At 44.0% G+C, this 26539-nt stretch overlaps 2 protein-coding genes across 2 annotated transcripts in view; both read right to left on the bottom strand.

Moving 5' to 3' along the window:
* Nucleotides 1-668: 668 nt before the first annotated feature.
* LOC138773809 (potassium channel subfamily K member 16-like) lies at nt 669-12782 on the bottom strand. Its single transcript, XM_069954210.1, has 5 exons — nt 12148-12782; nt 6254-6368; nt 3529-3695; nt 3073-3238; nt 669-2376 (listed from the first exon to the last, which is right to left on the bottom strand). The coding sequence occupies exons 1-5, from the start codon at nt 12358-12360 to the stop codon at nt 2159-2161; spliced, it is 879 nt and encodes a 292-aa protein (XP_069810311.1). The 5' UTR covers nt 12361-12782; the 3' UTR covers nt 669-2158.
* Nucleotides 12783-15837: 3055 nt separating this feature from the next.
* Nucleotides 15838-26539, bottom strand: part of KIF6 (kinesin family member 6) — a 99621-nt gene continuing 88919 nt past the window's right edge. Inside the window, exons 20-23 of the mRNA XM_069954335.1 lie at nt 20874-20936; nt 20163-20269; nt 19229-19429; nt 15838-16150 (exon numbers count right to left, since the gene is read on the bottom strand). Of these exons, the coding sequence (XP_069810436.1) occupies nt 19245-19429; nt 20163-20269; nt 20874-20936 (355 nt within the window). The 3' untranslated portion in view covers nt 15838-16150; nt 19229-19244. The remainder of the gene's footprint in view (nt 16151-19228; nt 19430-20162; nt 20270-20873; nt 20937-26539) is intronic.

A 26539-nucleotide genomic window follows, 5' to 3' on the forward strand; every position in this document is an offset into this window, starting at 1 on the left:
CTGGGTCTCCTGATATTGTGAGAGAAACGCATCGAGACTTTGTCATAGCTGAAAACCCCAATCTGATGGACTGTAGTCCTGCTCACACAACTGAGGATTTGTCACAATGTATCTGTGCAGACGAGCTGTCAGCCTGAAGTCCTGGATCGAAGAGAGGTTGGTGCTGCTGTGTTTAGGACATATGGGATTGCCTTCACTGATACATTGTGACTAGAGATGATCGAAAATCGGGAAAACTTATGTTCGATCGAACTCGAACCTTCAGCATTTGATTCCCGCTGCCTTATTCTGTGGTGAAGGTGGAGACTGCCCGAATACTGCCTGGAAAACAGGGATACAGCCTATTACCTAGGCTGTATCCCTGTTTTCCAGGCGGTACTCGGGCTGTCTCCACCTTCCCCATGGAATGGGAAGGCAGCGGGAATCAAATGCTGAAGGTTCGAGATCGATCAAACCTAAGACTTCCCGATTTTCGATCATCTCTATGGGCCCTATTCCACCGGACGATTATCGTTCAGATTATCGTTAAATCATTCGAATCTAAACGATAATCGTTCGGTTGAAATGCAGTTAACGATTAACGACCGAACGAGAAATCGTTGATCGCTTTATAAGACCTGGACCTATTTTTATCGTTGCTCGTTCGCAAAACGTTCGCATTGAATAAGACATTTAAGGTGCCCATACACATTATACTAAAGTTGGATGAACCCATCGCCACCAATGGCCTTAGCTGACTAAGGTGGATGGGGGCCATTTAGCAAAAAGACGCCTTACCCCCCAAAAAAAACCCTCTTAAGTCTTGGTCACCAGGGGTCTTCCTTTCCTGAAAACTGCTGTCCACTGCCTTTTGTTATCCAGCAGCTAAGAGCACAAGACTGAATGTAGGAAGTGAGGGTGGGGCTTAGCTAGTGCAGGTGCTGTGCTGCATACTGTGGTCCTATGTGACTTCTCCAGAGGGTCTACACTGTGCTTAAAAGGTAAATCCATGCTTCATGGTTAGAGTTCTGGGAAGCTGTCCTTGCAGCAATTCACTGCTTAGACCAGTGCCGCTTTTTTAATGTTACAATGGTCTAATCTGCACTTTCATAAAAGCTATTTCATGGCATAGCAGAGTGGAGTACGTGCTGCGCTATAATTGTTCAGAAAAGTAAGAGAAGTTCCTATGTGCGAAATATAGTTAGAAATATCTACGCACAATGAAGAAGGCTCAATAACAGCAGTGACGTCACTAACCTCACCTGTCACCTCTCTGAAGGGTTAATCTACCAAAACAAAGCAGGTTTATAAAACGCTTTTGAAAAGACAGCTACACATAGAGGCTGCACAGAACATATCATGTGATAAACAGTGTCTAAGCCTTTGCATAAGGAAGTAGGAAACTTCATTATAACTGTGTTCTCCTGTTTTGCAACAGTTCTTTTCAGGGCATGATGGGAGTTGTGGTTTTACAACAGCAGGAGAGCCACAGGTGGAGGGGGACACTGGTCTAGAGAAATTCATCAGGTACAATAAGTGACGCCCTAAAAGACCAACAATTGACAAGTAGAGTCGTCTGTCAACATCCTAAACATCAGGCTCTTCTTGTTTCTGAGAAATCAGGAGCTTAAGAAACTCATGTGAACTTTTTGGCTTTAGTGATTGGCTGACACCAACCTGGAAAAGGTGGTAATGCAAGAGGTTCTTTTTGAGATGCCTGGTGGGCATTACTTCTGGGCATGGAGGGCTCGGGAAGTTTCACTATGACCATCAGTTGAGCATTTCTCTTTATTCTCTGGTGACAGGTTCCCTTTAAGAACAGCTGCAAGTTAGTCGTCTATGGTGTCGGAGGCCCCAGGAAGTACGTCTTAACCTCAAGCTCGAATCCAAATGCATGACCCAGCATTCTCCATAGGGTCCATGGTTTCCATTGGTAGAGTAATGGGTAGTCTGGCCCTAGAGACTGCATTATGAGGCCTGGATAATCTCATTATTTGAGATCAGAGTTTTTCCATAACTCCAGTGTATATGCATCGTATATGATGCCATCAAATGGTGAAGCCACTTCTGAGTAGATAATCTCCTATGATAATGGCCCACGCTGGTTCTGTACACTGAATGTAACATTATCCTGTGTCTCCATATGGCCATAGTGAAGGCAGACCGCCCCATGGAGACCCTAGATTTGGACCCTGCACTGCACGCTTCGTTCCTCTGTCTTCTTCACGGCCACTTCCTCCTTGGCGACATGACTTTTGTGCATCCTCCGGTGGATTAATTTCTCCACCATCTCTGCTGCTAAATTAAGGACCATGGCAAGCCATGCCAAGCCGAAGATGATCCATAGTGCAGCCAGGCTCCGGTAGATGGAGATGTAGTGCTTGCTAGGATCAGTTCCTGGAGGAGATGAGAAAACTTCATTCATTATTATTTTGCATCATGTCTTATATTCAAGTCACATCTAAAACTGAAGACACAAGTGAAGTTTTATCTTCTCCTAGCTAGAACTTCACATCTCATGGCTCCCCCTGCTGGTGCACAGTCTGCTGCACTGAAGGATGTCTAGCATTCACTCAAGGCAATGACCGTAACCCAAAACAACCCAGGATTAAAAACAAAAAAATGTTGTTGTAATTTGTCTCCCATTATAAAAAATATATAGTTCTGGAATTGTTTTTTTTTGTCCCAGTTCCTAAATAAAAACAAAAAAAAACAAAACAAAAAAATATATACATATATTTAGTATCACTGTGATTTTAATAAGCCACCTAATGAAGATGCCATGAGATTTTTAACACTTGGTAAATGCAATAAACATTTTACCCCTAAAATCTAAACCCAATTCTGAATTCCTACTGAAAAATTATAAAGATACTTTCAAAACATTATTTATACCTCAAAAAGTCGTTAAGTTGTTCTGTTCTCCCAGTGGACTCTATATAGGATCCCAGTCACTGGCAGCCAAAACTCCAGTCACATCCAAAACTGCAGAATCCTTCTAGAATCCCTAGTCTGCAATCCCTGGCAGTCCCTGCTAGATCAGTGTCTCCGCAAAATCTGCTGAGCTGTAGTAATACTCTTTGGTACAGTTACCTAGCACGTAATCTCCAAACCCAATGGTGCTGAGTGTAATGAAGGCAAAGTAGAATCCCTCTCCGTAGCTCCACCCCTCCACGTAGCTGAAGATCATGGGGGGAAAGACGAGGACGAGCAGCGAGCCGGTGGTGAGTAACAGGACCATTATTATCACCTTGATTACCTGAGAGTAGAAGCATATGGTTACCATCGCCATAGGTCACATCGGCTTGTTGGATGTGCGCACTTATACAAGCATTTAAGAAAATCAAGTTCTACAGTTTTGTGTGTACAGCTTCTATGCAGACCTATGTGTCTCCATGGTTACAGACTACAAACAATCTGATTCTGCAGGGTTGCTCTCTTCCCCCTCTTCTACCGTCTGTTGGTTATTAGCACATGGCCGCAGGATCGGTGCCCCTCTCTAGGAGTCATTTCACATATAAGATATATGAGATATACAAGGTGCTTTACCCCTGAGCCTTCTGCGTCTTTCGAGCACCTGCTGAGGTTGATGAGATGGGGATTTAGGCCTTTACCAATCTGATTCAGGAATGCCACATTGAGTGGGATCCCGAAGAGAGCGTAAAACACACAGAACACCTGACCGGCCGTCGTGCTCGGGTACAAGTGACCATAACCTGGAGATTGGGAGGGAAACGAGAAGGATTATTACAGAGCACAGCATCTAAATAATGAGCCTACTGCTCTATCTGGGGTTATTAATGGTTAATATATCATAAAAGTTATTTTTGGAATGGCCCCTTTAAGGGAAGCACTGCCTATTAAAGTGTAAGGGGGCATAGACACAATCTCCATAATCTGATGGAGCCCCCGACATCATAATTAATCATAGTTACATAGTTTATACGGTTGAAAAAAAGATGCATTTCCATAAAGTTCAACCAAAAAGGGGATGGATACAGGGAAGGGAAGCGGATGATTATAGGTTATATACATATTAGAGATGAGCAAACCTGGAGCATGCTGGAGTCCATCCGAACCCGAGCGTTCAGCATTTGATTAGCGGTGGCTGCTGAAGTTGGATAAAGCCCTAAGGCTATGTGGAAAACATGGATATAGTCATTGGCTGTATCCATTTTTTCCAGACAACCTTAGAGCTTTATCCAACTTCAGCAGCTGCCACTAATCAAATGCTGAACGATCGGGTTCGGATTGACTCGAGCATGCTCGAGATTCGCTCATCTCTAATACATATGCATTTATATTATTTTTCTCTAAGAACTTGTCTAGGCCGCTTTTGAAGCCCTCTACTGTTTTTGCTGTGACCAGATCCTGGGGTGACTGTTCCACAGATTCACTGTTCTCATGGTAAAGAAGACTTGTCGCCTCCGGAGGTTGAACCTTTTTTTCTCCAGGCGGAGGCAGTGCCCCCTTGTCTCTCCAGGCGGAGGCAGTGCCCTCTTGTCTCTCCAGGCGGAGGCAGTGCCCTCTTGTCCTTTGAGGGGGTTTTACCTAAAACATCTTTTCCCCCTATTTCTTGTAGAGGCCATTTATATATTTAAATAATCATATCTCCCCTTAAACGTCTCTTCTCCAGACTAAACAAATTTAATTATTTTAATCTCTCCTCATAACTAAGATGCTCCATTCCCCTTATTAGTTTAGTTGCCCATTTTTGTACCCTTTTCAGCTCTAGGACATCTTTTCGGATTCCAAAACTGGACGGCATACTCCAGATGAGGCCGCACCAAAGCTTTATAAAGCGGTAATATTATATCCCTGTCCCAAGAGTCCAGGCCTTTTTTATACATGACAATATCCTGCTGGCCTTAGAAGCAGCTTACTGACATTGTGTGCTGTTCTGTAGTTTATTATCTATGAGTACACCCAGATTCTTCTCTATCAGGGACTCTCCCAGAGTAAGGGCCCTATTCCCGATGATGGTTTAGCGAGGGCTGCAGCGACATCGTTACCGATGTCCTTGCAGCATACATTACCTAGCAGGGCTTCTCCTCCGCTCAGTCTTCATCCCTGTCCTGCTCGCAGCATCAACTCCGGAGCGGCCTGACTGAGCTGTCAGACCACTCAGCCAATCACAGGCTGGGACCGCCAACAGCTCAGTCAGGCGGCACCGAAGCTGCTGCTGCGCGTGGGACCGGGACTAAGACGGAGCGGAGGAGAAGCCCTGCTAGGTAATGTATGCTGCTTGAATCATCGGTCACCTGCCGCGCATCGCTATTCCACGTGGCGATGCACTGTGGGTGACAGTTTATTTAGGCCCAAACCTAAAATCATCGATCAGCTGATGACACGATCATCGGCTGATCGTTTTCTCTATTCCACTGATCGATTATCGCTCCCTGGAATGGGCCCCTAACTCCCCCTGACATATGATGCATGTGGGTTATTAGTACCCAGGTGCATAACTTTACATTTATCCACATTAAACCTCATTTGCCAAGTGGACGCCCAAGTCATTATGTAACATCTGCACATCCTTCATAGACTGTACTACAAAGCTTGGTGTCATCTGCAAAGATAGAAACGTTGTTTTTAATTTCATTCTCAACATCATTAATAAACAAGTTAAACAGAAGGGGACCCAGTACTGACCCTTGGGGTACACCACTTATAATATGATATATAATCATGATGCGGGGAGCTCCGAGATTTAGTCCACAGGCCACCACCCGTGCTTCGGACAGTTTACAGAGATCGTGTGAATGCTTCCTACCTCGCATTATAAAAACCTTTTGCCATTTCATAGAGACATGTCAAAAGTTTTGATCAGTTTGGGTCTGAACACTCAGACCTGTACCGATTGTGAGAACGAGAGGGAGGGGACCGCGCTGTGACAGAAAAGAAGAGTCGGGCTCCATAGACTTAAATTAGGAGCCTGACTCATCACGAGACACAGAGCCGGGAGAGGACCAAGCTTAGTACGGTCTTCTTCCAGCTCATTCTCATGGTCTGTACTGGTTTGAATACTCTCTCTATTTAAAAACTTTCTCTATGACATGTTAAAAAAAGGTACACTTTAAAGGATCTATATACAGCAATTTTTTTTTTTAATTCAAACCCCACTCTGTAGACATATCAGTTGCTCTTTGGAAACCATCAACAAGTAGGTTAGCATTGGAAGTACATTTAACATTTCTCTGTACAGTGGCCTAAAAGTGAAACATCCCTTTAAGAGACCATTGGGACATTCGCGTCCAATGTCGGGTAAATTTACCTATCGTAGTGATGACGGTTCCAGCAAAGAAGAAGGAGTTGCTGAAGTCCCAGTTACTGGGGTTGCTGGCGTTCCCTTTAGGGTTTAGGCCCTTCTCCCAGGCCTCTGTGATGATCTGTTAACGGCAAAAGAGAAGTCACAAGCGGAGATCTGTCCCGTTTCATGGTGAACATGAGTCTGGTCAATCTTCTTGCAGCAGCGGGGTCATGTAAAGTGAGCAGCAAAAGTCAAGATGGGGCTGCTGTCACTGCCTCCACCCCCCCCCCCCCCCGCACACACACACTCACACACACACACACTACCCCCATGTCTTCATTACTGGTTCCTTATTCTATTTAAGAGGATAACAATGCTGTTCTCAGTGCTTTTGTCTTGCCTGATGCTCTGTTGCACCCTTTCCCCCACCTTTTCTCTAAAATGACCAGACCACCATAAAGTATCAGAGGCTGAGCAGTGGTTTTGGGGAATAAAGAAAATTTTCTGCACCAGTGGGTGAGTATCAAGCACTTCTGGTCTAGGATAATGAAGGGGTTAATAGCTATGTTAATTTCCCTCGGTGCTTTAGGCTGGGTGTCGGTAATATTACAGATGAATCACAAATTGATCTTGCATCTTCCCCTTCCAAAAATTCTGATGCTTTTAAATCTTATTTGTTTTGGGAGCATTGCTGAAAAGTGCACAGGAGCAGGGATTACGTATAATGTATACCTCACCGATCAGTGCACAGGAGCAGGGATTGCATATAATGTATGCCTCACCGATCAGTGCACAGGAGCAGGGATTAGGTATAATGTATACCTCACCGATCAGTGCACAGGAGCAGGGACTGCATATAATGTGTGCCTCACCGATCAGTGCACAGGAGCAGGGACTGCATATGTGTGTCTCACCGATCAGTGCACAGAAGCAGGGACTGCATATAATGTATGCCTCACCGATCAGTGCACAGGAGCAGGGACTGCATATAATGTGTGCCTCACCGATCAGTGCACAGGAGCAGGGACTGCATATAATGTGTGCCTCACCGATCAGTGCACAGGAGCAGGGATTACGTATAATGTATACCTCACCGATCAGTGCACAGGAGCAGGGATTGCATATAATGTATGCCTCACCGATCAGTGCACAGGAGCAGGGACTGCATATAATGTATGCCTCACCGATCAGTGCACAGGAGCAGGGATTACGTATAATGTATACCTCGCCGATCAGTGTACAGGAGCAGGGACTGCATATAATGTGTGCCTCACCGATCAGTACACAGGAGCAGGGACTGCATATAATGTGTGCCTCACCGATCAGTGCACAGGAGCAGGGACTGCATATGTGTGTCTCACCGATCAGTGCACAGAAGCAGGGACTGCATATAATGTATGCCTCACTGATCAGTGCACAGGAGCAGGGACTGCATATGTGTGCCTCACCAATCAGTGCACAGGAGCAGGGACTGCATATGTGTGTCTCACCGATCAGTGCACAGAAGCAGGGACTGCATATAATGTATGCCTCACCGATCAGTGCACAGGGGCAGGGACTGCATATAATGTGTGCCTCACCCATGAGTGCACAGGAGCAGGGACTGCATATAATGTGTGCCTCACCGATCAGTGCACAGAAGCAGGGACTGCATATAATGTGTGCCTCACCGATCAGTGCACAGAAGCAGGGACTGCATATAATGTGTGCCTCACCAATCAGTGCACAGAAGCAGGGACTGCATATAATGTGTGCCTCACCGATCAGTGCACAGAAGCAGGGACTGCATATAATGTGTGCCTCACCGATCAGTGCACAGGAGCAGGGACTGCATATAATGTGTGCCTCACCAATCAGTGCACAGAAGCAGGGACTGCATATAATGTGTGCCTCACCGATCAGTGCACAGAAGCAGGGACTGCATATAATGTATGCCACACTGATCAGTGCACAGGAGCAGGGACTACATTGACTCATCTTTAGTTACTATTCTGTGTAGCACAGACAAATGTATGTAGACTATTATTTTCATTGTATGGCCAGAATTCCTATAGTTGTTGGAGTTTTTCACCTACTTCTAGGAGACATGCCCTAACCTTCATGTTAGTAACCCTAGGTCCACCATTGTGCATTTCTTGATGTTGGGGTGAAATGCGCTGCTCATGGCCGGGATCAGCTCTGACTCATTGTGTTTTCCTGGTCCGGAATCTTATTTGTCTTTTATGTTTACATATTTGTTGCTACCTGATTTCTGGTAATTATCTCCTGGCACCCGGCGGGCTCTGCTGGCAGCCATTGTGTTTATCAGAGTGACCTTTGTGAAGACTCTGCAGGGAAATGTCAAAGAGACAGGACGCTGTGTGCGAGGAATGGCTCAGTCTATCAGATTCTCTTTATCTAGGAACATTATTTATTACAACCTGGCTGCAACAAAGCATCAAAAGCGTCGGATTAAGGCAGCCTGGTGAGCGCTGTCAGGGGTATAAAGTGAAGAAGCTTTGAATAACCTGGTGAATTCGTATTTGTTAGAAATTTAGGATTAGCACGAACATGAACCGCAAGCTGTTCTTTTTTCAGCTGAACTAGTTTACATACAGTAAGCTAGGGATGCTTTATGCATCCCCAGCTTACTGTAATAGATTTCACAAGCTGGTTGCACCACACCAGACCCTGGGAATCTAATTCCCCTCACTATACAGCAAGTTAGTGTTGTTAAATATAGCATAGGCTTGCTGTCAGCTGCCACAGGATTTTGAGAGCAGAAGCAAAAAGTTTTTGGTAAATTGTGCAGCACATTTTGGCCCTCCTTCTGCCCAGGAAACTCAGTGGAAGTTAGCTAAGACATCAGGAGCGGAGAAGCAAGTTTAGTTTTTATTTTGATTCTTTTTTTTAGTTTGCTATATTTTTTTTCTGATTTCTGGAAATTCTGGTATTTCTGGTATTTCTACCACTCTATTTAGGCAGATATGCATGGGGTGGTGATGGGAATTTACTGGTCACCTTTCAGGTCAGTGCTCTTCTGGGGTAAAAATTCTCTGTGTGCCCAGAAACAGGTAAATGTGTGGTATGCCACCACAGGTGTTTTTTGTCTCTCTTTGCACCTCTCAAAAAGCTTCCTCTTTTCAGGTTAAAAGTGGTGATGAAGTAGTTTGCAGTTTGACCACTAGATGTCAGTCTTTTGTATTTGTATGTATTGCACGACTGAAGAAAGGTAATGGGTTAATGTTTCATGTGTCCCATGTGTTATTCTTAACCAATAGGAGGTGCTTTCTACTTCTAACCTATCTCTTTTCTCCTGCACACACACACACACACACACTTAACCCCACCCCTCACATGGAAGCTCACTTTAGACCCCTATAGGAGGACACACTGGTGGAGGAAGTGCACAGTCAGTTCTAACCAGATTTTCAGAGAGGGAAGATGCAAAACAACTGTTCCTGCTGTAGATAAGCCAGGACCCCTGACAGGGACAAAAGTCAGTCTTGTCCAGACACCAGTGTGTACAGATGCAGCTAGAGACAACTAATTCTTTTAGAACTACCGCTATGTTCAGTATACAGTGCTAAGCACTTTAAAGAGAGAGGAGTCCAGTAACACCCTAACCCACGCCGAGAACACGTCTAAAAAGCACAGGGCAGTATCCTGAACACAAGAGGAACTAGCCTGGTTAGGACAAAGCTACAGTAAAGAAGGTCTACGTATCCTATCTCACAGTGCAGGTAACTGGGACACCCCAGACACTTAGCTAAGCCCAGAAAATCACAGCTGGGCCTTGTAGTACCCTGTCAGGATGGTTCACTTGATACTGTAGGGTACAAGATGGTCAGACACAGTCTAAACACAACTACAAGTAAACTTCTCACTATAAAGTATTTCTTCAAGCATTAAGTCTGTACCAAAGATTTATCTATTCTACAAAAGTGTACTGTACTGCTGAAAGACTTTACAGTAAAGCTGTTCTTTTTTTAAAACACTGGGAGTCTGTTATACACACAGCACCATACACCTTGGGTTATTTTTCCCCTTTCTGTGGGTGGCGGTACAGATAGTCCGGGTGGGTCAGTTGCCACTCAGGACTACCATCACCAGAGGCCAAGGGACCCACTACAACCCGGCAGGTCACCAACCATTTGGGGAATACAGCCAGCCCCAAAAACAAAGCTGGTACCAACATCACACCTTTGTGTCACGAGTCACGACACTACCACCTTTTGGCTGAGCTGACACAACCATCAGTAGTGACATCATTTGGTGGGTCACCACAATTGTAGGCGGTGTGGAGCTGTGATCTGCTGAACTATAGATCCAGGTTTGAGGGATGGTTGAGTCTGTCTGCATATCTAATTTTTAGAAAACAGAAGAAGAAAGCATCTATATGTATCCTTGATGTCTGAGCTATATGGGAGAGCATGGGAAGAGCCGCTGTCTGGCTTAGGTCAGTGGTATGGGAATGATTCCAGGGATCCCTGAAGAGATTACTATGAATTTCGGGGTTTTAGCAAACTGTCATGATCGGTGATCCCTGTTGGTGGGAAGCCTGGGATCTCTACAGTAAACTAGGAGGATGCATATGGATTGACAATTTGTTTTAGTTAAAATGCACCCTATTTTTGTTGCACAGACGTTTCAGAGCTGTGGGTTCTCTTTGGGACTTCCCTTTCTAAAATGTCTTCAGGCCTACTTAGTGGTAACGATGAACCATTTGGGTCACACTTATATTTGATGTTAGACTGTGTTATTTGGCATAGCCCAAGTCTTGCATGAGCGTGCCCTTCCAAATCACGTATTTGTTGATGGTGAACGCCTCAAGGCTTAGACAGTTCCTAGCAAAAATAAAACTATGGTGACAAAAAAGAAAACCAAAGTGCCAGTCTGGACACTAGAAAACAACGCCTCCTGGAGATTAGAGAAGTCAGTGACTGGGGGGTGGACTATAGGCTCAAGTGTAATCCAGACTATACTCCACCAGCTTCGAAAACCAAGGGACCGGTCAAGAGGAAAACCCAGGACAACTGTTAATGAGGCTGTGGCTGAGATGGTAAAGAGACGATGCAGACAGCTCATCCTGGTTGCTTCTCTAGTTCACAGCTTTAATGGTGACTGCCAGGGAGAGCGGACGTAACTGTACAACACCACGTGGAGGAACCTTAAATCGAGTGGAGACATTCTGCCTGTTCCCGAGCTAAAACCTTCAACTTCTGGCAATAAAGTCCCCAAGAAGGCAAAATGCACACACCTAAATGTAAAAGCATTCTCCAGATAAGTTAGACGCACCACTGGTATAAATCCTTAAAGAGAAGTTATGAGAAGTTAAAAGCTGAAATAAATACAGGAAAACGTAAAATACTAAAGGAAACCTGCTGCAGTCTGCAAGAGAACTGTCGCTGGGGAGAACATTTACCGGCAGGATACTGGCCTCAATGTAACGTGAAAACTACAAGGACCTAAACAGCCTTGTATCTCAGTAAAGGAATGAATGCACAAAATTATAGGGAGAATCTAGAAGAAAATCTGCTGCAGTCTGCAAGAGAACAAGAAACGTAAGATCACATTTATTATATAGCAGTATAATAAGCTAACTGTGAAATCAAAGCTACAGGAAATGTTTAATGTCCTGAAGCAGCCGAATCCCAGTGCCGTCCTCTATACAATTGTGATTTATAGCAGTCCTCAAACATACTGTAGCTGTTCTCTCTCCACCCTCATGCAACAGTATTACATTAAACAGTATTACAAAGAATGGGAAGGGTACTGTATTCTCTAGATGTATACATCTGATAGAGGACAAACATTTACTTAAAAGTCATGCAATTGGCTAACTTAGTTATTTTTGCCCTGTAGAGTCTGATTCTATGCAGATATCCATTATAACATTCACATCCAGAGAGTTACAAGGCTATTACATGTCATCCTACCTGTACGAATTGTTCTAGGGCTCCAGCATCTAGGCAGGTGTAGTTCTGGAGGAATCCTAGCTTGGCCAGCTGGAACTTGTACCTGGAGTTGGCCTCGGCTTGTTTCTCCAGCAGCTGGAACATCACAGCTCCCATAAACAGGTACATGAAATATCCCAACGATAAGATGATTGCCAGCATGGTCTGCCGGCTGCACCAGAAGAGCTGAGACATGGTCGCACACTATATGGCAGATCATAAGCTAGAGGACCATCCTTTCAGCAGTGTGGAGCGGCACTCCTCAGAGATGGTAAATCTACTCCCCACACAAGGCATAAGCAGATGGTCCTGGAGTATGTGTCACCTCCTCATCCCAAGGTTCCTCTTTAGTTGTCATGAAACCTAAGAAGCTCCTCCAAGACCATGTCTAAGGTCTCACCAAGGCACTGATGACACAAAGCGACCATGTCTTGTGTCTGGTACCCCAGAAGACGTGCCAGATGCCAGTCGGTGTCCTCTTCTGCTTGCCTGGATTCACAAGTGTCCTGCTGATAATGGGGAGAATCATCTGCCCCAGGAGATAAGAGACCTCCTACAGCTCCACTCAGCTGATCATCAGGAAGGAAGCTGGTTAATTTTTAGCTACTAAAAGTCATGGCATATAGCTCGGCATAGGTACAGGCCGTCTCTCAATGCAGATTCACAGATAAAGGGGGAACATCCACGGTCTGGTGACATGTCAGCTTCTGGAGGGAATCATGGCTGTGCAGGGGGCAGCAGTAAGATGGCTCTATGACCAATTCAGCTGTACCACAGAGTACATACGTAACAAGTGGTTATATATCAACTCCCATACCTAGAGTTACTATAGAATGGACAAGATCCAAAACATGGAAAACCTGCAGACTGCATCACTGTGTGCACTAACTATCTTTACCACTAGGTGTGCACTAGAGCATTGTGCTCCCTGCTGCACACTGTCATGTGTTCCAGCAGCACTCCATGTGGTCAAGATTTGTACTGCGAGTATAAATTTATTGGTTTTGATAGGATACATTGGCCCATATTTACTAAAAGTGTGCAATTTTAAAACAGTGTAAACCAAGACCAGAACGTCTTACATTTTTTGCATTCTGTTGAAATATCCAGTTTTTCTTTCAAGGTTAGAGAAAAAGTACCTTTTAAAGTCATGGGGGGGGGGGGGGGATTTTCCAAGGGCTTTGTGCTTATTTTTAGGTGAATAATTGGAATATTTTTAAGATGGGACTATTTTTTAATCTGCCTGTTTTGAGTAGTCACCCCAAAATTTGCATAATCCAAGATTTTCACCCAATTTATCATTTGCAACAGTGCGGCCTAGGTCTGGTCATTACCAGGTGAATTTGTTTGCGACTTTTTTATTTAGATGTATTTACTATGACAGTGCAACTTTGCCATAAATCACACACAATATTTTGGAACAAAATAAACACCAACCCACATTAGAATAGACACACACATTAGACTCCTTAGTTTTGGGTTTTTATCTTTAGCCATAAAGGAATTATTTTTATCCAGTGAGCGTGGGCCTATTTATACCTTTTATGTCCTATCATGTTGAAAATGACTTCTATTTGACAAAAAGTAATAAACAAAATCCATGTGAATCCTCTTCTTTACAGGGCAAAAAGAAAAGAACCTGCATTGTTTTTGTATCCTGTTGTATTTTTTTTATTTAATTTTTTTTATCATCATTAGTGTATTTTTGTAAAATAAGCAGTACCACATCTGACCACATGGAATGCTGTTTTAAATAAATAAGTCACATAGACCTCTATTATCAAGCTTTGTGCAATACAACACTTCCACCTAGTGGTGGACATGTTTCTCGCAGTTAATATTACACATGACTTAAGTATTTTCTTTTCATACCAATAAAAACATTTGAACTATTAAAATCCTCTTTTAGAACTTTTAAAAGGGGTAATCCAGTGAAATAAAAGTGTTTAAATCACCTGGTGTCAGAAAGTTATGTATATTGTTAGATTACTTAGAAAAAAAAAAATCTCAAGTCTTGCAGTACTTATCATCTACTATATGTTCTGCAGTAAGTGGTCTATTCTTTCCAGTCTGACACAGTGTTCTCTACTGCCACCTCTGTCCATGTCATGAACTGTCCAGAGCAACAGCAAAGCTTTGCTGCTGCTCTGGACAGTTCCTGCCATGGACAGAGGTGGTAGCAGAGAGCACTGTGTCAGAAGTTGCACAACTTCATTCCACACAGATTAGACCTACACAAAAAAAACCCATCATGGAATACACAACCTGTGTGCTGGGACTCAATCCTGCAATGAGCAATGTTGTTCCTCTGACTTTACCCTGAGTGTTTTTGAATACAGTAACCTGTGCCTCATGGTGGTGACCACAGAGGAACACAGATGCTGTGATGTGGTGGCTGTGCTTATATCTACAATTTATTAATGGAAGCTGCTTGCCACACAAGCACCACAGCCAGAGATAATCTGCAGACAGGAGTCGATAGGAAAAGATGTTTTTTTTCCACTTGAAAGAACAAAAATCAATAAATTCTAGATAGAGTGGAGTAAATGGCAGACTCTTCCTATCCGCAAATAGCAGGGTAATGATAATGCAACAGAGGCCGCACAAGTCACAGCAAACACTGAGTTCTCCATATAATTTAATACAAAATATCTGTTATACAAAATACAAACCACTAACAGGAAGCAGTGTTGAAAATTTTTATTGAAGTATTGTATTGCCCCCAAAAGTTATACAAATCACCAATATACACTTATTATGGGAAATACACAAGTGCTTTTTTTTTCCTGCGCTTACTACTGCATCAAGGGTTCACTTCCTGTATAACATGGTGATGTCACGACCCGACTCCCAGAGCTGTGGGGGCTGTGGCTGCTGGAGAGGATGATGGCCGGAGGACACTGAGGGACACAGGGCACTGGAGGGAAACTGAGCATCCCTCTACCATCATCCTCTCCAGCAGCCACAGCCCGCACAGCTCTGGGAGTCGGGTTGTGACATCACCATGTTATCCAGGAAGTGACATCACCATGTTATCCAGGAAGTGAAGCCTTGATGCAGTAGTAAGTGCAGGGAAAAAAAGCACTTTATGTGTATTTCCCGTAATAAGTGTATATTGCGAATTTGTATATCTTTTGGAGGGCAATACAATACTTTAATAAACAATTTTGCCAGGCTTTAATTTTTATTGAGAGAAACAGAAAACAACTACAACTAGCAACCAGTAGGGGACGGTGGGGAAACAGGTCACATGATTAAATGATGTACAAAGAATATTGAATTAAAAGTTTACTGCATTGAAAAGCTACACCACATTCCTCCTTCAGGTAACACACTGTTTGCAGATCATAAGGCCGATTAACTAGCACAGAAACTGGGAGGGATATTAAAAGTCTTTTCTAACTCGTAAATCTGGTAGTGCTCCAGTGTCCCTGGCAGGGCCTGCTATGGCATGATGTACACTGCACGCACAATGTTGTATGTATGGCATGTGATTGGCTGCAGCACCATGTAGGCAATGTACGTGATGCGTGATGTCATCACAGCAGGACCGGCAATATCCAATGTTATGGCCGACACGAACCAAAAAAAGATGGTTCGTGGAAAAGTGAGACTTTTTTTTTTAAAGAAAAAAAAAAGTCTCACTTTTCCACGAACCATCTTTTTTTCTGGTTCGTGTCGGCCATAACATTGGATATTGTAAAACAATTTATTTTTTGTTCTCCTTTTTCTTTTGGAGTGTAAAACCGTTGTATACTAAAACCTCATGTCAGGATCGACGCATACTTTTCTATTAGTCTAGGGAATAACTATAAAGTACTGCTGAAGCTTCATTGTTTGGCTCTGAAGACTCAATCCTCAGTTGGCACTGCTGATCACACTTCTGGTATTACAATCACTAACCCGCAGGGCCCCACACTGCATCTTCCCTGGATGACACTTGCTGATGAGTACATTGTGTGCTGATGTCACCGATGCCCGGAGCCTGTAGATGAGAGCATCACATGGGTGTTACAGGTAGCAAAAACAACATCTATAAACACTCAGCTTACAGTAAGGATATATCTATATCTGTTGGCCATATGAAGCCAGTACAGTACCATGTGGCAGCACCATGCCACTCCATAGCTTTCTGACACTATATACAGCTCATCCAGTAAATAAAGTTTCATTGTCATGAAAAGTTCTGCAGTGTCCCATGTGTCTCATTTCCTATAAAAGCTGACCTGTCTACTACACACATCATGCTGACAGCTTGGAAGAACTGTGAATGAAGCTCTGGATGTGATTGGTGTAAAAAGACCTAATGTGGTTTGATGAGTGCAGAATAGAGATGAGCGAACCTGGAGCATGCTCGAGTCCATCCGAACCCGAACTTTCGGCATTTGATTAGCGGTGGCTGCTGAACTTGGATAAAGCCCTAAGGCTATGTGGAAAACATGGGTATAGTCATTGGCTGTATCCATGTTTTCCAGACAACCTTAGAGCTTTATCCAAGTTCAGCAGCCCCCGCTAATCAAATGCCGAACGTTCGGGTTCGGATGGACTCGAACCCGATTCGCTCATCTCTAGTGCAGAGCACATAAGATCAGAACAGTGAGTGCAGCTCTGGAGGTGAGTGGGGCATACTGTGTAAATCCAACCAGTCCAACTTTAAAGTATGTCCATTTCCTGATCACTCTTGTATAGGTATCCATGTGTTCTGTGATATACAAAGATACAATATGTGGAGAGGATTACGTCACAAGTCTTGGAGGGCGTTTGGCACATTTGGTGGTGTGGTCGGTCTGAGGGGTTTCTCTCTGCAGTAGGGAGCAAAGCCTTTAGTATACTTAGTAGGCACGATTAATAATGGTAATAGCGAGGGGGGCGACATCAGAGTAATGAGCCGGAGAACATCACTGACCAGGTGTCCGCTCCAGTCACTGCCGCCTCCTCTACTGCAGACCTAATGGGGAAACTTATTATCCATTACTGCCCGATATTCAGACATCACAAAACCAAGACTGGAAGAACATGCAACGAATCTAGCACAGCTGGTGTGATCAATAGTGCGCCCCCTGCAGGACACATCAGACACTTCTCTATCATTTGCTCTATATTTTGCGGTGTATGCCGGCAACGATTAAACGACTAATTCAAATTTGTTCGTATGTCGTTGATTACATCTTTTGAACTGATCATAAAATCATTGTTAATCGTTCGTAAATCTTTTCGTGTATGTACACATCGTTTCTTATTACCATCGTAACTAACAACTATTGTTCCGTATATTATGGTGAAAGATTTTTCGCAAAAGCAAGGAGCACTGCTAAAAACACTCCTTCGGCTGATAACACTGGACAATTTTTCTCTAAACTTGAAAATTGCTGTGATTATGATAAACCCATTTGAACTAAGCAGATATATTATTTCAGATAGTCTTTATCATGAAAAAATTTTGACAAACCAGAGTTTAACTGATTATAAAGAATTTTAAGTGAATCCGTATTGCTCAAACACGGCTCCAGACCCTCAATATCATTTGTTAGCTTTTTTCAATCACTGCTTTCAACCCTCAGTACTGTTTGTTAGCTCTTCTCAATCCATGCCTGTCTGGGGTCTGTCTGTCTCCTGGCTGTCCGTGCGGGGTGTATGAAGGACTGAGCAGGGCAGGTGTGGGCACAGTATAGCAGCACTCTCTGTCTGGGGAGAGAGGGGTTACAGCTATGGAGAGATTACCTCCACAGTCCTGTCCCCTGATGTAAGCCCCAGCCTGAAGTGGATCTGCTATGATTTGGAAGGTGAGGGAGACTTCCTGGGTCAGAGTACAGAGCTGTAGACCCCGCTATGCAGACCATGCCCCTCCCCCACTCCCCCTCCCACCCAGTACAGGGAGCTCTTAAACCAAAGCAATGCTCTTACACCAAGTCACAATTTTGAAAAACTGTGAGCTCTTAAACCAAAACGCTCTTAATCCAAGTTACTCTTCAACCAAGGTACCACTGTATTTAGTGAATATATGCGATGGTTGTGACTATACACAACCAGGCCAAGTAAGCCTTGAGTCATTTAATGACTTATAAGTACTTGTCACCGCTCTGCCTTCTTTGTGTCTTCTATCCTAGCAATAGTATGCCTCTCCAAGATCCTTCTGTACCAAGTGACAGCAGATACCATCCTTTGCCAGCCAGTAACTCTGAATTTGCTTTTGATAAACATTGAGTCCCAGACCAAGTAATTCAGTCAACAGACATATATGGCACAAAGTCTGAATCAGTGTCGTTCCCATCACTGACCCATGGACTGCAACATCTTCACAGGCTGCCTTGTCTAGGTTCCATGTCTCTAGTAGCTTTGGTACTGGAAGAGTGTTATCATGTCACACTGGTCTCTAGCTGAAGGCAGATTGGGATTTATAATGAATTTCTTAAGGCCCTATTCCAAGGGCCGACAGTGAGAAGCAAACGAGCGATATTAGCGCTCGTTTGCTCCTCGTTCCCCGGTCTCTGCCGCTGCTACTCCACGTGTCGGCAGCAAGCAGGTGAGTACAGCGGGGGCCGCGGGGAGCTGCCCGGGTGATTGCTAGATCGTCCAGGCAGCCCATAGGGGATAGTGGTGGACTGTTGCCGCCGTTCCACGGAGCAACGGCAGCAGATCACTGCTATCCTGGTCGTTTGTCTTTCAACATATTTTAAAGACAAACAACGCAACGATCAGCCGACATGAACAATGTCGGTTGATAGTTGCCTTTTATTCTATGGGACGATTATTGGCTGTTACGGCCGATATCGGCAGATAATCATTCCATGGCGCACACAGGATTCTTGCCATGCAGCCACGGACAGCCAAATATAAGTTCCTGTGAAATCTTTCCCATTTCTCCCTATAACATTGCAGCCCCTGAACCCAGCTCCTTCACACGTGGATGTGTATGGGGAAGAAGCGTCATGTCATTGTTACTCAGTAGCTGGCGAAATCCCAGAGTTTGTGAAGGTCACATGACTGCACAGCACTGGCTATTATTAGTCCACTTCTCAGAGTGGAGTGAACAGGAGAGAATTACGTGTCCCCCGGTATTTACCTGCTCCTCTATGAGTTTACTCAACAGCCACTCCTGATAAGCTGCAAGATAATCCGCAACACAGACGCCATATGCAGCTGCTCCCTCTGCCACGCTCATGGAAAATGATAGAAATAAGAAGCCGCTTTATCTGAGCGTCTATGATAAGTGTCTTCTGCTTGAGGCAAGGAGCGGCTGTTCCTCCAGGAACATCAGAGTGAACTACATAGTGTTAAAGATTTACACAGTTATGTTTGGTCCTGAGAAAGACGGGGGACAACTAACCCAGTCATGAGGTTTTTCAAACTCCTGTGATTTACCCTTCGGAAGATTTAAAAGGGTTATCCAGCGCTTCAAAAACATGGCCACTTTTCCCCCTCTCTTGTCTCCAGTTCAGGTGTTGTTTGCAATTAAGCTCCATTTGCTTCAATGGAACAGAGTTTGAAACCCCACCCAATCTGGAGACAAGAGAGGGGGAAAAGTGGCCATGTTTTTGTAACGCTGGATAACCCATTTAAATGTAGATAATATTAATGGTCACCCAGCTTTTCCAATAATGAACACTAAACAACAGTGGGCTGATGATCCCTATTGCCCATACTGGTTGTAATCCAAGTTTCCTTAAAACAGAATTAGGGGGAGGTAAAAATAAGTCACCTTGTAATGGCAGCCATATTGGTTGTCATCCAGTTTCCTGGCAACAGCTAAAGTGATTTATTACCAGCCTGATAGAAGAGGGTGACTGATTAGGACTGATGAGGTCACCGCACTGTGACATCACTTACCATGGGAAGGAGAAGGAGAACCAAGAGGCTAGTGAATCACTCCCTTCTATCCCCTCCATACAATGTGATAGGGGATGTGGGGAAGGAAATTGATTTCCCTTTAAGAACGTAACAAACCAGAAACTTGAAATAAAGTAATACATTGCAGCAAACTAGAAACGTGACGTCACCTTTTCTGTTCAGCAGGTTCTGCCGTGCTCTGACAAAGGCCAAGATATCAGCGTCCGTCTGGCTGTCCCCGGTGAGTGGGATGGGGGTGTTGGCGCCATGAGAAGCCCTGAAATGGATTACCAGACACAATGATGTATTTTTTTTTTTTGTCTTTTGGCTTTGAGGAAATGGTGCGAGTTGTAGTTTTACAACAGCTGAAGAACTCTAGATACCCTGGTAAAAACTGAAAGTTATTATATAAACCAATGTCAGTGTTCCCCAAACTGTAGCTCTCCGGCAATTGCAAAACTGCAACTCCCATCACTTCCGGAAGTTGTAGATTTGCAAAATGTGATGTAAGAAAGTGGAGATTCCCTTTACTTACAGTATTCCAAAGTGACTGCTATTAAAACCTGAAAATGACAGGGTGACTGCAGGCAGCATCACTATCCCAATGTAAGGAGGATGAGATATGAAGAGCTGTTAGTAAGGGCCTCACACCTGGAGCTTTATAGTGATAACTGAGCTTCCTCAATTGCAGCAAAGGAGCAGCCGTCCGGTGAAGCGCCCTGCAAACAGCTCCTCACTGTGTCAGTCTCAGCTTCCTGAATGGCTGTCATGTGGGGTAAAGGGGGATATAGTGGTTACCTGCAATCGGAGTGTTATTTATAGGTTAAGATATGATAGAGATGTCCTATATCTTAAGACCCAGCAGTGGAGTGTGGCGTTACCTCTGACTGGATGCCGGCCTCTGGAAGCTGCTGCTATTAGCTGGATCCGCATCCTCTGAAAAACTGCAAAACGTGAGTAGTGAGAGGGGCTAAAAACAGCGGGAAATCCAAAGCCTCACATGTTATCACCATACCAGCAGAATTATTATTTTATGTATTCTCCCTTGTGGTTAAATTTTTATCAATATATTGCCAATACGCCTATCATACTGATGTCATCCTCTAGGTGGCGATAGAGTTCCACTCTATATATAACTGGCTCAATGGGATTCTGGTTTATGGCTAATTGTTTCCCTACATATTATGTTTAATTTCCTTTACCTTAATATTCCCTTTTATGTAGGTGATTTTGTTAATTTAGTGTCATTACAAACTATACCTGCTGCACTGCATTGTGGGAGATGTAGTGTATACCAGAACTTACTGAATACACTCATACACCACAGTGGTGCTCGTCTGAGCTGTAAGATGTATAGATGTGAGTATTAGAATTATGAGTGCAGCTCTGGATGTGACTGGAGTATAAGAATAGTGAATGGAGTTTTAGATGTGCCTTAAGTAAAAGAATAGTAAATACAGCTCTGGATATAACTGGCGTATAAAGTAGTATAAATTAAGTTTTGGGTGTGACTGAAATATTAAAATTATGAATGCAGCTCTGAAGGTGACTGGGGAATTGTAATTATGAATGCTTCTTTGGATGTATAAACCATGAGATCCAGTTGGTACAGGGGGCGCTACAGACAATGCTCCCTGGTATGCACATTAGATTTTCTCCTGAGGAATGACAACAGTCTAGTGCCCTCTAGCTGCCCTGTAGGCCAATGCATTTGGTTTTGTTGATATCTCAAAGAAAATACCACAAAAAAAAAAACCATCAAAGGCGTCGAGACGAAAAAAAAAGCATATTTTTCCCTAAAACAGTGCCCCTCTTATTCTCAGTTTGTGTCTGGTATTGCAGCTTAGTTCCTCCAAAATGAATAGAACCAAGTTGCACTACTACACTCTACCTAAGGACAAGTGTGGCACTGTTTCTGGAAGAAAGCAGCTCTGTTCTACTAATCCTGGGTAACCAGATGTGCTTCTCTACATCCTGAGGCTTCTACAGAACAGAAAGGAGATTTTATGAATGAAGCTGATACATGAGACACAATAGGAGAGCAGCCGCTGCTGGATTACAGAGATAAAGCGTAAGAACGCTATGAAATGTTAGCTAGTTAACACCACGGCGGGAGCGAGCGGGAACACTTTCCTGTGGACTCCCCCAGGCTCTGCTGAAGGTTTTACCTACACATCTGCTTCATTCATCTACTGTGGTGAGGCTGGATGTGGAGGCCGCTCCGGTGAACACGCTGTCCGCCATAATGGAAGCAGCAGATCGGTAACGCCTGTAACATGTGGCGAGAGGAAGACATACATGACCCCCCCACTACACACAGTGCAGGACGGCTCCCTGATGTCTACAACACTCTGGATGCAGAAGATGGAGAATGTGTACAGTCTGGCGAGTGTAAAGATCCTCTACATAACTGGGCAATTGCTTAAAGAAAAACTCTACAGTATTACATCACTACTGCTTGACTAAAGAGGAGCCATCAAAAACTACTGTGCTGCTGTGGGAAAACATTAAGTCTCCCTCCCTATCGGATAAAGGGGCCAGTAGCCATATCTGCTCTGTTTAAAGTTTTCCTGGGGGTGTTATTGGCACCATCAGTTACAGATAGTGTCAATAAGGTGGGGCTTAGTGTCCTTTGAACTGCCTCTGGAGTATAAACAAGGCGATAGAAGTCTTATGATCAGCAGCTAAGGGGCGCTATAACAGAAAGTGAAAATATGCCATACACTCAGAAACGTTATGCTTGCACCCAATTTTTGCTGAAGAAAAGGTTCTTGTTTATTCCAACTCCATATGTGCAAGAGAAAGGGATAGGATGAGCCCATAGGAGATAGCAGAAGTCTACTCTTATGATTGGCTGTTCTTTGCCTTTTAACGGGAGCTATTACACCAAGCCATAATCGCTTGGTATGATAGGGCCTTAAAAGAGGCACCTATCTGCACGACAGTTGTTGTCAATGAGGATGCATCTGTTTCATCCCATTTTCCCCAGCAATGAATGTGAAAGCTGTGAATAAAATGAACCTAGTTGTACAGCAAAATTGGGTGAGTGCATTTCTTTTCTTCTTTAATCTGCTATATATTTATGGTATAAATTATAGCACCCCTTAGCTGTTGGTCTGAAGACTTCAAATAACCTTGCAGGCCCGGACTGGTAATCTGGCAAACCGGGCAAATGCCCGCTGGGCTGGCCGGATTACCAGTCCGGGGGCCGCCCAGACTGCAAAGAAAAAAAAAAAAAAGACATTATAAATAAACAGCCCCGCCGCGGCCCTCTGCCGCTGTGCTGCTTAATCAGTAGCAGAGGGCCGCTGCAGGGCTGAAGACTGCGTGGTGGGCCGGAATGGGGGGAAAAAAACAAACAACAACATCTCACCTGTCACCCGTTCCTGCCGCTCCTCCCCCGGCAGCGCGCGTCTTCTCGCTCATCTTCCGGCGCAGGCAGCATAGTACAGGAGACTCTGCCTGGGCCAGACGTCGCAGCCTCTATCAGACGTCAGCGTGTGACGTCAGCGTGTGCGTCTTAAAGACACACGCACACGCTGACGTCTGATAGGGGCTGCGACGTCCGGCCCAGGCAGAGTCTCCTGTACTATGCTGCCTGCGCCGGAAGATGAGCGAGAAGACGCGCGCTGCCGGGGGAGGAGCGGCAGGAACGGGTGACAGGTAAGATGATGTTTTTTTTTTTTCGGGGGTAGGGCACTATGGATGGGTCACTGCTGGTGGGGCACTGTGGGTGGTGGCAAAATACGGGGCACAGAGGAGGCATAGCATAACAAGGGGACACAGAGGACATAGAAAAGTATTTGGGGCAAAGAGGGGGCATGGAAAAAGCTATATATGGGCACAGAGGGGATATTTAAAAACCATATGGGGCATATAAAACTAAGGGGGCACACAGAAGTACTTTATACATTGTAGGGGGCAAGAGGGGGCATAGAACACTATGGGGCACAAAGGGGGCATTTAAAAACTATATGGGGCATAGAGGGGGCATACGAACATGGGGGCACAGTGGGGATATATATACACTATATGGGAGCACAGTGGGGATATATATATACTATATGGGGGCACAGTGGGGATATATATACACTATATGGGGGCACAGTGGGGATATATATACACTATATGGGGGCACAGTGGGGATATATATATATACTATATGGGGGCACAGTGAGGATATATATATACTATATGGGGGCACAGTGGGGATATATATACTATATGGGGGCACAGTGGGGATATATATACACTATATGGGGGCACAGTGGGGATATATATATATATACTATATGGTAGCACAGTGAGGATATATATATACTATATGGGGGCACAGTGGGGATATATATACTATATGGGGGCACAGTGGGGATATATATATATACACACTATATGGGGGCACAGTGGGGATATATACACTATATGGGGGCACAGTGGGGATATATATATATATACACACTATATGGGGGCACAGTGGGGATATATATATACACTATATGGGGGCACAGTGGGGATATATATATATATATATATATATATATATATATATATATACACACACACTATATGGGGGCACAGTGGGGATATATATATATACACTATATGGGGGCACAGTGGGGATATATATATATATATACACTATATGGGGGCACAGTGGGGATATATATACCCTATATGAGGTCACAAAGGGGGCTATGTATACTATATGGGGGTGCAGAGAGGGCTATTATATGGGCACAGAGTGGGCACTATTACAGTGTGTGGCAATTCATGGGGACTGTGTATAGAAGTGAGGATGGTGCTAATGCCAGGAGCCTAAATTCTTTGTCTGGCAGATTCTGTGGAGATGAATTGTGCTCGGGAGAATAGTCATGATGGCCGGGCCTGATGGGAAAGAAAAAAGAAAGTGAGCGACTCTGATCACAGAAGACGCCACCTGTGAGTCCAGTGTAATCACTTATGTAGGGGCAAGAGTGGGGGGATACTTAGGTTATGGGGGGCTCAGGCACATCCTTGCACAGGGATCCTCTGCTGTCTGTGTCCACCCCTGCTGATAGCTAATATTGCATCTTCTGAGGACAGTCCTGCTGCTCACACACTATATAATAGTACTAATAGTGTGTGACATAGTAATAATAACAGCAAGTGTTTACTGTGCGAGGGATAATATATTTGGGAGTCTGATAGGGGAACAGCACAATGACAGGAGAGCGGACAGAGCCTCTGTAACTGTTCTGTATTCTACCTGTGACTGCGTTTGATAACTGCTGTATACTCTTCTATAGTCTGCAGGGTGTAATACTCTGCAACATCTGTGTACACCTGGTAGCTGATATCACTGCTATATTCTATTATGTAGTCTTGAGGGTGTAATACTCTGCTGCATCTGTGTACACCTGGTATGTAATATCACTGCTGTATTCTATTCTGTAGTCTTGAGGGTGTAATAGTCTGCTGCATCTGTGTACACCTTGTATCTGGTGACTATATGGTCAGTGTATGGCGGTATTATTAATTATATTGGTAGTGTACACTTATTTTTCTTCTGTGATAATTCTGGGCTTCACACATGTAAGAAAGTAATGTGACTAAGTAGAGCTAAAAATTCTTCTGTTGGAAATAGTTGGCAAAATGGGTGTGTGTGTGGGGGGGGGGGCAACGATATATATGGGGGCTGGTGGGGGTTTTGTGCCCGGGCTGCTTTTCAGCCCCAGTCCGGCTCTGAACCTTGTATATATACTCCACCCAGAGTAACTATTGCCTGAAGCTGATTCAGTGGTGCTTTCCCCAGCTTACCTATTTTGTTGCATTATAGTATATATCCCTGTATATAGGATCAGTATTATAGTAGTAATATCCCTGTATATAGGAGCAGTATTATAGTAGTTATATTCTTGTATATAGTAGTAGTATTACAGTAGTTATATTTTATTTTTCACTTTACAATATCTCATAAAAGGAAATTTGATGCACTCATCACTTTAGTAGCAATTCCATATTTCCTTTATTGACAAAACCAGATCATAACCACAGGTAAGACGTCAGTGCACGCCAAACTGTGTTGCCAGCTACAGCTGTTTTGCACCCCTTTTCGGCTCTTCTACAGACTGTCTTTAGAAGAGCCGAAAGGGGCACGAAACAGCTGTAACCAGCATCACAGTTGAAGAGTGTGTTTCATTAGAAGGTAAATCCTGCAGTGCCTGTGCTGTTCCTAATTACAAGATATTTTATTTTTTGGTTTAAGGGATTTATATGAGTTAATTTTCATTTACTAAACCATAATTTGTATCTTTATCATGCTTAAAGGACAACTCCGGCCAAAAGTATTTTTTGATATGTTATTACTTATGGAAAGTTAGACAAATTTCTAATATACTAATTATGGGAAATGCACATAAAGTGCTATTTCCCTCAATTTAGTAGATCAGGCAGACTTAAATTTTTCTAAAAACCAGTAACGTCACGAACCGAACCAGAGCAGGGCTGGGTGTAATTCCTATGAAGCGTCCAGCAGGGGCGCAGTGTATGGAGAAATTCCATAGTAAGA

This window comes from Dendropsophus ebraccatus, chromosome 15 (genome assembly GCF_027789765.1).
Source record: "Dendropsophus ebraccatus isolate aDenEbr1 chromosome 15, aDenEbr1.pat, whole genome shotgun sequence".
In the NCBI taxonomy this organism is placed as follows: Eukaryota; Metazoa; Chordata; class Amphibia; order Anura; family Hylidae; genus Dendropsophus; species Dendropsophus ebraccatus.